The sequence below is a fragment of the Euprymna scolopes genome, chromosome 25 (genome assembly GCF_053919585.1).
Source record: "Euprymna scolopes isolate OS-2025 chromosome 25, ASM5391958v1, whole genome shotgun sequence".
Taxonomy (NCBI): Eukaryota; Metazoa; Mollusca; class Cephalopoda; order Sepiida; family Sepiolidae; genus Euprymna; species Euprymna scolopes.
Genome location: NC_136506.1, coordinates 72137802 through 72155301, shown reverse-complemented (window position 1 = coordinate 72155301; position 17500 = coordinate 72137802). Strand labels below are relative to the sequence as shown.

Genomic DNA, 17500 nt, shown 5'->3' with positions numbered 1-17500 from the left:
CCTTCGTCAGGTGGTAACCACGACGGATAGGAACTTCGAATCTCCTAACTGCATTCTCAGCAAACACTGTGATCCGTAGTTGTTGTCGTATCACTACGTTTTTGGTCAAGTAAGCCTCTGGTCGGCTTTGGGTAGGATTGAAAACGCTATCTTCAGACAATGCTCAACTGGAACCATAGAGATTCAATGTCTCCATCAACTAATCAACTAACGAAGGCCAGAGGAGTAGTTGGCCGAAACGTTGTGAAACAACAACTAATAAAGATGAGAATAATAGTCCGCAATAAATAAATTAATATATATATATATATATATATATATATATATATATATAAGACAAGAGTATGAAATGAAAACACAAAACTATATATAGGTAGATATAGAGTGGATCATTTATTTATTAGGCAAAATTTTATGGCAGGGCATTTCGAAGCCTAAAGCTCCGAAAATTATTGTTGAGCTTGACATTATCCGGTTAAGTCTCCTTTTATGGAATTGATCTTTCACTTTTCCTTTTACTTAAAGCTATATATATATATATATATATATATATATATATATATATATATATATCCAGTCTTGAGATGTTCAAAAGTAGGGACTAATAAATACAACAAGGTTGTTAGGTAGTGCTCGATAACAAGAGCAAAATATTTTTTATTATTTATTCGAAGGTAAACAGTTACATTTGGTCGCTTGTAAATGTTTACCTTCGAATAAATAATAATAATTATATATATATATATATATATATATATATATATATATATATATATATATATATATATATATATATAAAAGACACTTTTTGTGTGTGACTGAGTTCTCCATGGGCTCCTAAACGGCTGAACCAAATTTTTTAAAATTTCACACACATGTACTTTATATTATAGTGCTCTTAGATAGGTTTTGTGTTGGAATATCTTGATGAGTATCGATAATTGATAATCGAAAAAATCTTATTAAAGAAGGAACAGTCCAATTTAACCAAACTTAACATTTTTATAAAGCCTAACATCACAAGTGCATTTTAGAAGTTTTTTCACCACACAAACAGAAGGCCTCAGCGTTTAAAGGCAACAGTAAGCTCTTTGATAAGACAGGGGTGCGTTCGAAATGAATGTTTCTGTTTAGAGCACAGTTGAATCATTGTACTTGAATTTTAAATTTTAAATTTGGATTCAAGACATTGTATAAAAATAATTTTATAAAATCAACAGTAGGTTCTCTAAAGTTCAATGTAGACTACAATGAATTGTGTACTATGTCATTGCGGGGAGCTTCCTCTCGATGCACCATAGTAGGTTCCTGACTAGAGCAGATAATTCATCAATTTGATTGACGAATGGACGATTTCACCTCTTTCAATGATAAAAAATGTATTGGAAGTGCCGAACATTCGTTCTCATTCAATCCCGAACAACATTGAGTCTCCCTGACCGTCCTCCCAACACACACACATACATGAGCAAATTAGACATATTCGTGACCCGTTGGGTCACAAACATTTCCACTATTTATCTTACTTTGATTTCATTCAAAAATTCATAAACTATGACGTCTCTCTGAAGACATTTTTCTTGCATAACTAAAAGTAATAAGCCTCTTACATATTATATTATTACACTATAACTTATTTTTCTTCTGATTATTATTATGATTATTATAATTATGATATCATATTCTTATGATTATACTTATGATTATTATTATGATTGTTATCATGATTCTTCTTCTCCTTCTTCTTATTATTATCATTATTACGCTTGTCACTTTTCTTATGAAAATGGAATATTCTGAAATGCCTAATAAACAATTGTTTCAAATGGATAAGTTTGCCATCCAATGTCAAGTCGGTACAGATCACAATCCTAACAAGTTATTTATCGCCAGCCAGCGTCTGGTAAGTGCAGATCACAATACTCATAAGTTATTTATCGCCAGCTAGTGTCTGGTAAGTGCAGATCACAATACTAAGAAGTTATTTATCGACAGCGAGAGTATGGTAGGTACAGATTACGATACTCTATAGTTACTTATCGCCAGCTTGTGTCTGATGGGTACAGATTACAATACTCATAAGCTATTTATCGCCAGCAAGTGTATGGTGGGTGCAGGTCACAATACTAATAAGTTATTCATCGCCAGCCAGTGGATAGTTGGTACAGATCACAATACTAATAAGTTATTCATCGCCAGCCAGTGGATAGTTGGTACAGATCACAATACTAATAAGTTATTCATCGCCAGCCAGTGGATAGTTGGTACAGATCACAATACTAATAAGTTATTCATCGCCAGCCAGTGGATAGTTGGTACAGATCACAATACTAATAAGTTATTTATCGCCAATCAGTATATGATGGGTGCAAATCATAATACAAAGTTACTTATAGGCATGTAGAAAAAAAACAAAAAAAACAACAAAAAAAAACATTCAATAAACACGTAAACACACGAACGTTTGTGTTATATTCCTAAATACTTAGGAAATAAAGACAAACGTGAGTTACACCGAGTGGTATGTGTAATGGGGTTTATTTATAATACAGAAACGTAAGGCTGCTCGCCTAAGGTAAATAGAAGTACATAGTAACAAGTATGGGGAAGAAAGTCTGATAATCAACACGTAAGACTATCCGTCTTACTGCGACTGCTTGTCTGCCGCTGTCTGCCGCTGTCTGCCAAACAGTCCAATATATATATACAGTTTGTAACCGGTGTATAGCCAGTTATGTTCCTTCACAACACCTCCCCCTGAAGCTGAAATCTTCCTGATTTTAGCTTAAATACCTCTTCCTTTTAGGGTCAGGGCTTAATCTCCTGGTAACTTTTCTCTTTCTTGCGCTTTTCCTTCTGGTCAGCGTTACCCGGGGTAAAGGTTTCTGTCCAGTCCGTATGGTCGGTTCAGGCGAAATATTCATTGTTTGCGGTACACACGCTGGTTTTGGTATATCAAAAATATCGCACAATGTTTCCATTGGTGTCTCTTCCACATTTGGAGACAGTCTGGGACGTATTTGATTTCTGTGTCTTTTGCAGACAAAACTTAATCCTTGGATGGTATAGACCATGCTCCCAATCCTTTTTTTGATAATACCTTCAACCCACTGATTTCGTCCATTTTGAAAATTTTTGAAATATACATTTTCACCTGGGGAGAAGCACTTGGTATTAAGGTTTTCTTTTTTGAAAACTTTCTTTTTCTCTGGTAGCAGCCTATCGAAGACAGATCTTATCTTTCTTGCAAACATTAGCTCAGCCGGGGAAGAATTGACATTATTATTAGGATTTGGTGTCACCCTGTAAATTGCTAAAAATGTTTGAATACATTGTTCGTCTGTGTCCGTAGTAAGATTTTTCTTAAGTGCCCTTTTAAACGTATCTACAAATTTTTCGGCCAACCCATTCGATCGTGGATGGTATACAGGTGTTGTCATATGTAGAATATTTAGTGAGTCACAGAATTCTTTGAATTCATGAGCAGTAAATGCTGTTCCATTATCGCTCACTAAGGTTTTTGGCACTCCAAAACGGCTAAAAATTTCATTAAGCGCACTCACAGTGTTTTTTGCTGTTGGATGTCTAAACTTAAATATTTCTGGCCATTTTGAAAAAGAATCTACAATAATCAAGTAAACATAACCATTTATAGGTCCCGCATAATCAATATGCAGACGTGACCAGGGTAGGTCCGTCTTTGGCCATGGCGTCGTTTTTACTGGAGGATCTCGAGCTGCTAATTGACATCCTCTGCATGTCTTGACACATTTTTCAACTTCCTTGTCCATACCAGGCCAGTACACATATCCTCTCATAAGGGATTTCATTCTCGAAATGCCCGGATGACCTGTATGAAAGTCCTTCAGAATTTTCCTCTGTAACGTTAGTGGAATTACGATCCTCTCACCATACATGAGCACATCTTCACAGATGGAAAAAGGCGTTGTTTGATCTACCTTTTTATTTTTTTTTATCCATCCCAATTGATTTTTCATTTTCTTAATGAAAATGTCATTTACTGCCTCTTTTTTTATTTTTTCGAAAGTTACCGGAAGTTCACGTATCATATTACACATTGAACTTGTACATTCACTTTCGTCTTTAAGCGCAGCAATTACCGTTTCTTCGAAACTTTCGCTTCTTTTAGGGATCAACCGTGATAATGCATCTGCGTGTCCTAACTTTTTTGAGGATACATGTTCCATCTTAAACTGATAGTTTAAGAGGGTTACAGCCCATCGCTGTAATCGATTCGCAGTATGTGTGGGAATGCCTTTCTTTGATCCAAATATGGTAAGTAGGGGTTTATGGTCGGTTTGCAAAATAAAAGATCGTCCATGGAGAAATCGATTGTACTTTGTAATTCCAAATATTATCGACAGCGCCTCTTTTTCAATTTGGCTGTAATTTTTCTCCGCTGCAACCAACGTTCTTGAAGCATGGGCGATAGCTTTTGTCCTACCATCCTCATACTTGTGAAGTAATACAGCGCCAACACCGTAATCACTGGCGTCCGTTGCTAGTATTAGTTCCTTTTCTGGATTGAAATGTGCCAATGCTAAGTCTGACAGTAGACATCTTTTGATATTTTGGAAAGCAGATTCACATTCCTTATTCCAGTTCCATTTAACACCCTTTTTCAGTAACTCGTTAAGAGGAGCTCTTAAATTATGTATGTTAGGGATGTAAATTGCATAGTATTGAACTAATCCCAAAAACGATTTTAATTTTGTCACTGAATCTGGAGCAGGCATCTTTTCAATTGCTTCAGTCCTTTGTGGATCCGGTCTTCGACCCTCTTTGTCGATTATTTGACCTAGATATTTAATTTTTTTCATAAAAAAATCGCATTTTTCTGGGCTCAATTTAAAACCAAATTCCTGTATTCTTTTGAATACTTCTTTTACATGCTTCTTATGATCTTGCAAATTTTCACTTTTAATTAGGATATCGTCAAGGTAGGCCATTGAAAATTCCAACCCTGCCAGCATCGTGTCCATAATTTGCTGGAAAATAGCAGGAGCAACCTTTAATCCAAAAGGAAGCCTCTTTAGCTTAAAAATGCCCTTATGAGTATTTATGCCTAAGTATTTGGAGCATTCATCGCTGATCTTAATTTGCAAGTAAGCATCTGAGAGGTCTATCTTAGAAAAAATTTTTTCTCCGTTAAGCTTAGAGAACAGATCTTCTGCGGACGGAAGGGGATAATTATGGTCCAATAGACAGTCATTTAAACCCGTTGAAAAATCTCCACAGACCCTTATTCTGTTATTTTTTTTCTTTACATACACGGTTGGACTTGCCCAATCTGTGTGGTTAACTTTTTCAATGACTTCCAGTTGTTGAAGTCTATCCAACTCTTTTTCGATTGCGTCCATCGCTGAAAAAGGCACATTCCTTTTAGGTTTGAATACTGGAGTGGCATTTTTCTTTAATTCAAATTTTGCCTCTGTCTTAATACAGAGTCCTAGTCCTTCGGCAAAAACATTGGGAAATTCAGTTTTCAAATCCTTCAGGAAGTCTTCCCTTTGGTTTGCTTTTTCTGCAGTTAAAACGTTACAAAACGAATTTATGGGTTTCTCCCATAAATTAAACAGGACAATCCAATCTACCCCAAACAGGCATGTATTCTTTCCTGGTACGACGTACACTTTGGATTTATGAGTCTGGTTAGCGAATGTCACTTTGCATTTTAATTCTCCCTTGAACTCTAATCTTTTGCCGCACACACTTCTCGCCGTCTTTCTGGTTTTCGTTAATTCAGGTCGACCTATCCTTTTCCATATATCTTCATTTATAATACTAATATCTGCACCGCTATCCAGAAGCAATGTAACCAGATGTCCATTTATCCGAACATCAACATATTTCCGTCTTTCGCAGCTTTTTTCTTTATTCATGCGAAGCGTATTTACATTATCGGTCCCTTGTCTTTTCTTCTGGGCACAGTATGTTCCCTTGTGACCTCTGAGACCACATTCATAACATATTTTGTTCCTAAACCAGCAGGTCTTATTGTTGTGTCTTAAACTACCACAACATTTACACTTTAGCTTTGGGTCTTTGTATCCTTTAAGGATCCTGTGTTCTTGGAACCTGGACTTTCTTGTGGTCCCTTGCCTTTTTACTTGCTGCACCTTAAAAATATTTTTCTCTTCAATGCGAGTGTTGTCTTTCTTTATGTTAATCAGACGTTGACACTCTTCAGTGACTTTTTGCAATGTTATGTTAGGATCCGCCTCCATAATTGTTAGGATCCGTGAACGTATATCTTTGTCCCTTGGTGCTGTGAGACCTTGTACAAAGATTAAACATTTAAATTGGTCTGCGGAAATTTCATTCAATTTAAATGATTCGCATAAACAGTTCACAGTGCAAGCATATTCTAGATAGTCTTCAGCTTCTGCCTTCTGAATGTTCAAACATTTGTATCTAGAGTGAAATAGGCTATCCCTTTTATCAAATATTTTCGACAAGGTACTAATTGTTTCCTCGAACGAAACCTCCTCCGGTTTTTTTGGTAGAATTAGATTTGCATACTTGGTGTTTTCATCAGTACCCAGTTTTTGTAGTAGCAGGGTAACTTTTTCCTCATCGGTCCAGTCTAAACATCTTTTCGTAAAAATTGTTTCGTATCTTCTGTAGTATGCAGGGAAAGTAACACCAGCATCCGGGGAGTAACGAAATTCCGTTAGTGAATTTGAAATACCCTCGGCAGAAAAATTAGTCTTCTTCCCGGTCGACGTTAGAATTAGCTTTTCCAAATTCTTTTGCTGTGTCGACATTTGTCGTTGTAGTATGTTTGTTTGTTCTTGTTGTGCCTCTAAAGTTTTTTGTGTTCTTTCTTGTTGTTGTTGCAGCTGTTGCTGTAGCTGTTGTTGTTGAATTTGTTGTTGTTGTTGTTGTTGCGCTAAAAATTGTTGAGTCATTTTTGTCTGTTCCTGGATGCTAAGGGCTAGAGCCTTAGTTAACTCTGCTAATTGTTCCATGTTAGCTTCTAGTACAAAAATGTCTTTTCGAATTCTACACAATAATTCCAAAGAAAAATCGTAAATTTACGTATATCGTAAATTAGTAGCAATATGCAGACACAACACGTTTCAACAAAGTTCATTCATAGTAATTCAACAGGCTTTGTAAAATAATTCTTTTTTTTTTTTTTTTTTTTTTTTCAACAACGTAAGTTCATACACAAAATATTTCTTACTTCCCACGACAAATAGTTCCAATTATTTATATAAAGGCAATAACAAACAATTAATTTTCCAAAAAAAAAAAAAATATATGGCTGCCGTTCCCACGTGGCATAAAATGGTACATAGTCGTTGTATTTATATTTTTTCTTTCGAAACTCGTAATCCTTTAGTGTAGTTTCGAATTCTACTTGCGACCATTTTTTTTTTTTTTTACTTGTCAAAATAAATATAAATTCCACTTTACCTTGAACAGGTTTCTATAATTTCTTGTGAGTTCTTTACGAAGAAAAATCCGTACTTTTCGCTACTTTAGGTAGGAAAAATTTTTAAATTCATTGACGCACGTGGTCAAAAATCCTTGTGTAGTTTGTTTTTTTCGTAAAACAAAAAATCCTTGCATTGTACACAGTCCTTGGTACGGTAATTTATCTCTGTTAAGAGAAAGAACATCCTTTCGTCGCCATTGTTATATTCCTAAATACTTAGGAAATAAAGACAAACGTGAATTACACCGAGTGGTATGTGTAATGGGGTTTATTTATAATACAGAAACGTAAGGCTGCTCGCCTAAGGTAAATAGAAGTACATAGTAACAAGTATGGGGAAGAAAGTCTGATAATCAACACGTAAGACTATCCGTCTTACTGCGACTGCTTGTCTGCCGCTGTCTGCCGCTGTCTGCCAAACAGTCCAATATATATATACAGTTTGTAACCGGTGTATAGCCAGTTATGTTCCTTCACAACAGTTTGTATACAAGTAAATTGTTATACACACTCGTTGATATATAGCTCCTCTGAGAATACAATATTCAATTTTCTTATCTTTTTTAGTTGCAAGGACATCATCTACTAGATTTCAAAGCCGATGTGTCAGCAGTACTTCATTTTAGAGCATATTTAGCTCTTCCATAAATAGAGGATTGTGAGTAAGATACCTTCTAGAGTGGTAGAATGATTCAACCAATTTCTCTAGCAACCTTAGCGACAGATTTGATATGTCTTTCATTTCAGGTCAGGAGTGAAGGTCAATCCCAGAAGTTTGTTGAAGCAGAATACTTCCTCGAGACAAGAGCCATTTATTTCAATTGAGGCTAAGTGAGCATCAGAGCATTGGTGGTGAAAAGATAGAAGCTGGGTTTTGGATGCATTAAAATAAACCAACCACATTTTGTCTCATTACACCATGTGCTCAAGGTCGGAGGAGAGAGACTCAGAGAGATTTTTGCATTGAAGGTCTTTGAAGTGTTGCCATAGATGGTAGTGTCATCTGTGTAAATGTCGACAAATGATCTTAGAATGTGATTTGGGAGATTGCTGATAAAGACCAGGAAGAGAGTTGGGCACAGAATGAATCCTTGAGTCACGCCAGCATTGATATTTTGAGCTTCAGACTTCTGTCCATCGCCAATTATTTGTATAAACCTATCAGAGAGAAAGGACTCAATGGTTGAGAGGACATTTCTAAATTTTTGTGATATTTAAATTCTTAAAACTAGTGTTCTTATTTTAAGTGTCATTTTCACAACGTTTCGGTCGATGTAACCTCCGACCTTCTTTTGGAGTACCTTGTCGAACCTAGGAATCTTTCTGTCAGAATTTAGGAGTCTGCATGAAAGTCTGAATTAAATTCCATATTCATTTTCCAGCAAATTAAAACTTTACTGAAGCGGTATGTGAAACATTTCTCTTTAAAAAATTATTACATATATTTTCTTCACTTATGTTTCAACTTTTACTTGTCCAGCTCTTCCTGTAACACCTGTAGATCCAACACGTTGTAACAGAGTATGTCGCAAAGGAACATAGGACAAGTAATAACTTGATTCCATTTTTTTTTTTTTTTTTTTTGTAACTATGACATTTCTGGGTACTTTCCTGATTAAAATGTGATCGTGCTCCTTCTCTTCCTGCCATCTAAAACGTGTTCTCTAATGTGATCGTGTTCTCTAACGTACTCTCTTTCCCTTTTTATAGTCTTTCTTTTTTATTACTGTTACGTCATTTCACACACAGCTCGGTATTTGCATATGTGTGTCTGCACTCTGTTACATTCCCACATTGCATACAACCTTATTAAATACCTATATACTTGGCATATATATCTATAAAAATGAGAATGTGTGTGTGTGTGCGTGTGTGTGTGTGTTTGATGGCACTTCTCAAACTATATACTTAACGGATTTGTGATTTACAGACTTGAAATTTGGTATATCGGGTATTCAAACATATGGAAAACATTTTATTCGGTTTTCATCTGGGAAAAAGTGCTACCAAGTGGTCAAAATTGAAAAATTGGTACGTGGGGGGGGGAAGTCATCGGATCTTTATCTGTTTGTCAACTGTTTTACAAATGCGCATGTGCGGCTGTGAAACATGACAACTTCCTTATGTTAAGAATAAGTAGGTTTGAAAACACTTCAAAAATATCGTGTCAAGCTGGTCTAATGGTTATCATACTTGACTCCCTGTCTTTAGGTTTTGGTTCTGATCTCAGCACGAGTATTTTTTTTTACTTACAAGAAGTGAACTGTTTAGAAAAAATATAATACTCGCATGAACATGTCTCAGTTTCTGTATAAATTAAAATTTATATTTATGCGTACTTTACGACCGGGTAATGGCAGGTGGCCTACTAGTTATCATTATTATTATTATATAGGAGTAAAGATATTTATTTTTTGACATTTAATTTAAATACATTTTATTTTTTACTGTTAATTCAATCCAAACAAGGCACAGTGCCACTTTGACATAAGGACTACTATTTGGGACAAAATTTAAAGGGACACTCTAGATAGGGAGTTGAACAGCGAGATGTCTGTTCATATTACACTTGAATTTCTGCGTGTCAGTACAGTCATGAAAGCAGGAATCCTGAGGGAATTCCAAAATCTTGCAGTTCAAGGGGATAAACTATTTGAGTAGAAGGTTTTCCAGCATCTAAGGATTTCTAATGTGTAGGGGTGGGATTTTGCTGCTTATCGGGTTAGTTGGGAGTATTTACATAGATGGGGTATTCGTGCTTTGAGTTTGTCAGAGCATGCCATTAAAATACTTGTAAAACAGACACAAAGATGCGCCATTTTGGTGATGAGACAGAGGTTGGAGTTTAGTTGCTAGTGCGGGACCTATTAGGTTAGCAACTATTTTTTTTAACCTTGTCTAAGAGTGAAAGACGTTTTTTGTGGTATGTATAGACCTACATTGCAGGCAAAAAAGAGGCAATCTTACTTAAATGCTCACAAATACATTAACAGGTATTAGAAAGTGGTTGAATTAATATAGAGGGAGAGGGGGAGACAGAAATACATAACTAAATGAAAGATAGGTGACTTTTTTTTATGGAAATCGCCCGAGACAAGGCATGAAGCCACTTGATGTAAAGAGCCAACAAGAATGAAAGCTGGTTATTGCAAACACAAGGGATGTATTGACCTTAGTCTCGAAGTGACCAAGAAGTGGTAGAATGAAAACGATGAGCTGGAAGAGTTCCACAACGTTGCAAGACTTGGAAAGAAGCTACTGGAATAAGAAGCTGTATTACAAGGGGTTATTAAAACAATGAATTGATGGAGACCTGTAAACCGACGAGTCAAACGAGCTGGAACAAAGAAAGCATAGAATATATCAGACAATTCTGAAGAACATATGGAATAATAGTATTTATAGAGAAGACTGAGACTAGCAACATTTTGCTTAGTTGATCATAAAGTATGACTAAGTAGCACAATTAAGGCAGAAATCATTTTTAAACATAACTCAATCCCTATATGGAGGAATATTTTAGTATGTATTTTGTGTGAATAAAATATATAGGAAAAAGTCTTAGGGGGACAAAGTTTGAATTTGTCACCTAAATAACACCCAACTGCTAAAGTGCTTCTTCCGTTTCTTTGTAATTTTGAACTCATTTTTGCAAATATTTTATATTCTTGAATATTTAATTATATGAGGTTGTACCCAGGCAGTATTACGTTAACACATTGGTTCTCTTCAGATCATCAAAGTTAAGCAACATTGAGCCTGATCAGTGCTAGAATGGGTGACTATTTGGTAGTGATGGAACAATTCCAATATTTTTCCCCCCCGATTTCGATACAATTACCAATTCCAATTCTGATTCTTTATAAATCTCTAAATATTTAACTATAAAGTTGTTATTTTTCCCGATTACCTTAAAAACACATATTAAATACGCATATATTTTCTAAAACGTAAGAACTCACTTGTATGTATGTGGGGGGGGGTGATCTATAGATTTTAGCTTTACTGGTAGTTCAAAATCAATAAATATTGATTATTTTATTATAACTATTAGCAGTGGAAGATTTTGTTTTAAACAAAATCAAATTAAAAAAAGATAATTAAAAGAATCGTTTTTGGCATTGGAAAATATGCACAAATCTTCCTGATTCTGATACCAATTTCGATACTCCCTAAAGTTCTGATTTTTCCAATTCCAATTCCGATTAATCGCTCCACCACTACTAGGTGTTGTAGGTGCTCTGAAGCTGGGAGAGGGATGAGTGTCACCAGGCTATTCTTGCTCAGGACACGCTGCATGAAATAATGCAGTCTCCTCCTCCTCACGATCTCCAAGGGTTAAGGAACTCATTCATCTTCATCATTCAACCAGACAGTGCCAGAGTGTTTATTTATTTTTTACTAGGGGGTGGCACTCGGCTTTGCTTTCTCTGCTGTAAAATACGCTTAAATATATTTTAATTCATGTAAATTTCGTATTTATTATTACAGAGCCAATTCTCTATTGAGTATTATATTATACCCACTATATATATATATATATATATATATATATATATATATATATATATATATACACTGATTTCAAAAGTTTAAAAAAATATATGATTTGGGTACCATCAGCTAGGATTGAAACTAAAATATTTTGGGCTCCAACCGTTTTTCCTACTGTTTGAGCTATCGGCAAATAGATAAGAAAGATTTTAAATTAAACCACTTCAAGCTACGAATGAATTTGCGTATGCGCAAATGTAATAGAAATGTCGGTAAGTTGAAATGAACATTTTGCCTTTCAACTTGCCGACATAGTTCTGCATGCCTTATCTATCCATCTAGACAACGATTGTACTCGTTATAAACCACCCTTAGGAATGATTACTATTTCCTGTTAATTTCAGTGTTATCTGTTGTAGTTTAAGAGTTTATCGGTTAAATATTCACAGACACACACATACATCTACTGTTTTATTCATATAGATTTACTAATGGGTCACCACTTATCAAAACTAAAAAGCCAGTGGAGGATAAGGGTTAATAAGATAGATATATTATTATTTAACTGATGAAAAATATTATGAGATGATCCAAAAAAAAAATGAATGAAACTTGGTTTATGACAAGTATTTGTTGACATTGGATTTGAAGACGAACGTGTTGTATCTTACAGGGAAGCAATCCCACAGTAACGTGTTCGACAGTTGGGAAGTTCTTGGAAAGAAACTCTGTTCATGGAAATTACATTTCATGTTAAGCGCATAGAGGAAGAAAAGAAAGTTTGTTTTTTTCAGTTGTGGTAGGAAGAAAAGTTGCCCTAGAATTCTTTAAAATCATGAAACGTTATTTTACAGAATTTTGTAAGTAAAAAAAAAAAAAAGAAAAAAAAAAAGAAAAAAAAAGCTACCTTACCTGCTTCTTCCAACTATCAAGAACCATAGCGTTGAAATTCTTCCACGAAATCATTATCCAAAAGTTACAATATTGTCAAAGAATCCGAGAAAGTTTTCAGGGAAAATCCAAAGCTTTTTTTTTCTTCTCTTTTTTACATAGAAGTCACCATTAATTAAGGACTGAAAGCCACTCGAGGATAAGGGTGAGTGAGTGTCAGGTAATCAATGAGATACCAGTGGAATGATCGATGGAGGTGAAAACTGTGTAGAATTTGATTATTTAAGAGGATGGCTAAAACAGATCTTGTTTATATTGGACACACACACACACATGCATACATATGTTAATAAATATCTATATACTGAAGCAGAAGCACACACACACACACACACACGCATATATATATATATATATATATATATATATATATATATATATATATTTAAAATATATATGGCAATTAATCTACACAGTATATTCCGCGTTTTATTCTCGTGAGAATTCGTCAGGCTTTATATATATATATATATATATATATATATATATATATATATATATATATATATATATATATGTACTAAAAGAAAATTCTTAAATAATAAAAACAATATAACAGTGTTAAACAAGCTTTTTTTTTAAGAAGTACACCTTTACTCTATAATAAAGGGCAATGTGTACTTATTTGTACATATTTATATCTGTCCCGTCGAAAAAAAAAAGTTGTCGAGTAAAAACTGCTTAACGAATCCATTTCAGGGATTTTACAGAAATTAAGAAAGAAGTCGTCAGACGGCCTCTCACTTTCAATCTATTTCTCTAATCTACGTCTATGAAACGTTCTCTTTCTTTTTCCCCCCCTTCTTTCTTTCTTTCTTTCTTTCTATACCAGTTTATACTTTTTTCTTTCTTTTTTTTTCTATCCAATTTGAAAATCTTTATTCCTCTTTTTTTCTTCGCTTTACTGCTTCTGTTTCCGATATTATTTCTATATAAATATGAATGTTAGTGCGAACACTCGCGAAGCGTAATTTTTTCCTCAATTACATGTGTGTGTGTGTGTGTGTGTGTGTGTGTGTGTGTGTGTGTGTGTGTGTGTGTGTGTGTGTGTGTGTGTAAACTTTTACAAATTACAATGTGATTATTGTTGTTCTGTATTAGTTTTCAGCAAGAAGTATATTTTGTGGAGTATCCAATTTCTGACTCCGGAGGGGTATAATGAAAAAAAAAAAAAAAAAAAAAAAAAAAAAAGAAGGGTTTCGCGTGTCATTTTGTTGGGATACTAAAAAAAACAAAAAACAAAAAACAAAAAAAAAGAAAAGAAAAAAAGAAAAAAGGGAAGCAGCAAAAAAAAAAAAAAAAAAAAATTTTAAAAATAAGAGTGGTCAGCACAAGCACAACTGCCGCCTCCGCCGTAGGAGAAAGGAAATACCAAAAATTAACTTTAGTCCGTAAGGGAAGGCAGGTAGAGACCCATCATCGTCGTTCTGATGATGAAGATGAACAGTACATGAAGTCTAAGGGTGCACATAAGTAGTATACAATTGTGCTCTCTCTCTCTCTCTCTCTCTCTCTCTCTCTCTCTCTCTCTCTCTCCCTCTCTCTCTCTACGCTATCATACCAAACTGTTGATTCGACATCCCCGATCGCCTAACCTGCCTTCCCATTCAAACGCCCAAAAGTTGACAAAAAAGAAAAGGCATAGTGTTTGAGGTTCCAGGTTTGGCTGTTACGTTTCCTTCTTTCTTTCTTTCTTTCTTTCTTTTTTTCACTGCTTACCCAGGCAGTTACTCTGTCTATCGCGATGTGTCATTTACCATGATTATATATATATATATATATATATATATATATATATATATATATATATATATATATATATATATATATATATATACTAGCAGATGTACCTGGAGTTGCCCGATCTTAAGCGTAACTTTAAATTCCTTTAAAAAAATGAAGTAAACAAAAGCAAAAAAAATAAAAATAAAAAAGACACAACGGAAAGAAACTGAGACATGTTCATGCGAGTATTATGTTTTTTTTCTAAACAGTTCACTTCTGTTAATAAAAAAAATAACTAAAAAATAACCGAGCTGAGATCGAAACCAAAACCTAAAGACAGTGAGCCAAGTACGATAACCATTAGGTCAGCTTGGCACGTTCTTTAAAAAGTGTTTTCAAACCTACTTGTTCTTCACATAAAGAAGCTGTCATGTGAACGATTCGCGCATGCACAGTCGTGAAACATTTGACAAACAAATAATAATCCGATAATCCCAAGTACTAATTTTTCAATTTTGAACCCTTTAGCAGACCTTTTTTCCGGATGAAATCCGATTAAAAGGATTTCCATATGTCTGAATACCCTATATATTGAATTTCAACACTGGAGATCAAAAATTTGTTGAGCATATAGTTTGAGCATATATAAGTTAACAGTTGTCCTCTCGCACACACACACACACACACACACACACACTCACACAGTCTGACTTTATATATATATATATATATATATATATATATATATATATATATATATATATATATATATATTAGCCGGACGCCTGTGCTGCCTGGTCGTAAGATACGCTTAAATATGATACTTTAATTCATACTGATTACATATTTATTATTAAAGGGACAATTCTCTATCGATTATTATATTGAACCTCAGATATTGTGATGAAATCAAAACTATAAAATATATATGACTTGTGTGCCATCAGCTAGAATCGAAACCAAAACATACAATTATCTACTCTCATTCCTTAGCCTCTGAGCCACGCCCCCCATATATATATATATATATATATATATATATATATATATATATATATATATATATATATATATATATATATATATATATATATAAGGCACTGCTAAAAAATGAGGGAAAAAAAAGCAAGTTTTTTTGTTTCAAACGAATTAAAATCTATTAAAATCCATTATTCTTAAACAACTTTTTTACAGAAAGATAAAAGCCTGAATTTTATCACATGAAAAGCAGAATAATATAAAACTTTTAATATTATTTTTTGGCGCTTATACAGCGGCATTAAAAAATGAAAATATCGAAAAAAGTTTAAATTGTATATATCTGTTATAGAACGAAGTTCTCCGAAAAAAAAAATTCACTTAATTTCATCAAGTAGTTTTTTTTTTTTTTTTTACAGCGGGAAAACATGTTTTTATGAGAACGCGTTGAAGGCGGCCATCTTGGATTTATGAAAAATTTTGTTTGAATTTTAGATATAACAAAGGGAGATAACTCCAGTTAAAGCGCTGACACCCCTTCCCATCTTTAATACTAGCTAGATCGAACATTTTGCTCGGTATTATAACAAATTGATTTTCGTTGTAAAAAAAACAAAACTACTTGATGAAATTAAGTGAAATTTTTTTTTCAGAGAAACTCGTTCCATAACGGATGCATACAATTTAAACTTTTTTCGATATTTTCATTTTTTAATGTCTTGACTAAACTGTACAAGTACCTATTTTTTAATAGAATTTTAAATTTACCCCCCCCCCAAAAAAAAAAACACCATTCACTGTCATTTTTGTCGACTATGGATAAAATATTTGAATATTTTTTAAGAGGTTTTTGAACCAATGCATTTTTTTTTTGTCTAAATAAGATTTAGGATGATTTGTATATGCAACAATATAATAACATAAATACCTGAATTACAAATAATTCCACTTTTTATCTCGCTCTATAGATTTCACGTGGCAAAAGTAAAAAATCCAAAATTTTAGAAGAAACTACGGTAGCCTTTACATGAATAAATGAAGTCATTTAGTCCTGCAAATTTCCATGTATTTTTAACTTTTATTTTGACGATTAAATTAAGAATCAACTTTATAAGGTTTAATTCTTTTTTCAAAAGTGATACATATTTGTTGCCTACATAACCCCCTAAGTTAAGCAAAGATGAGGCTGGCCAGTATCAGATGGGTGACCATTTTGGAAATGCTAGGCACTGTATGTGTTGGAGACAACTCCTGCATCTAATATCACGCTTGATTGTCTTGACCCTGTCTTGCCATTAGTACCAAGTGTTTACGGACGAGAGAGTGTGGTAGATGCAAAAGTCTCCCAGACTTTAAACTAAATCAAGCGCAAGTCACAGCAAAAAGGAAACAGGGGAGATAACAACTGTTTGTAGGCCTTATGGTCTTCCATACGTGAAGAAATATCAGATAGCAACAAATTGCCAAAAGAAATTATCGTACTTTTACCAAAATGTGCAGTTATTTATCAATTTTTTTCTTTTTTGGTATCAATTCTTCAAAGCATTTCCTATTTATAGCATATTAGCAATATTGTGTTCACTAAAAGAAAATTATTAATTTATTTTTCAAAGCTTTAAAAGCAGTGTTTTTCGTAAAAATAATGAAAATTATAAATTTTTTGCTAATCTGAAAGATAATTATTATTAGCATATTTCACCTTAAAATAAAATATTTAAGCAGTTAAATAAAACATTTACTCAGTATCCTGATGCTTTTAACTCATATCAAATTAACCAAAGTAGATTAATAGAAAATATCCGTAACCATATGAGTAATGTATAATATATCCAAAAAACGTATATATCTGAACAATATATATAGGATTATGTAACAAAAAAAAAAACT

General features: G+C 33.8%; 1 protein-coding gene across 2 annotated transcripts in view; it reads right to left on the bottom strand.

The window, feature by feature from the left end:
- LOC145247430 (rap guanine nucleotide exchange factor 4-like) overlaps positions 1-17500 on the bottom strand; it is a 1873173-nt gene that overhangs the window by 630362 nt on the left and 1225311 nt on the right. Inside the window, exon 1 of one of the 2 annotated variants that reach the window (XM_080109190.1) lies at positions 12872-12990. The exons of the other annotated variant lie outside the window; for it this stretch is intronic. Coding sequence (XP_079965316.1) covers positions 12872-12925 — 54 coding nt within the window. The 5' untranslated portion in view covers positions 12926-12990. Of the gene's footprint in view, positions 1-12871; positions 12991-17500 lie in introns of those variants that run through there. 2 annotated transcript variants of the gene reach the window in all.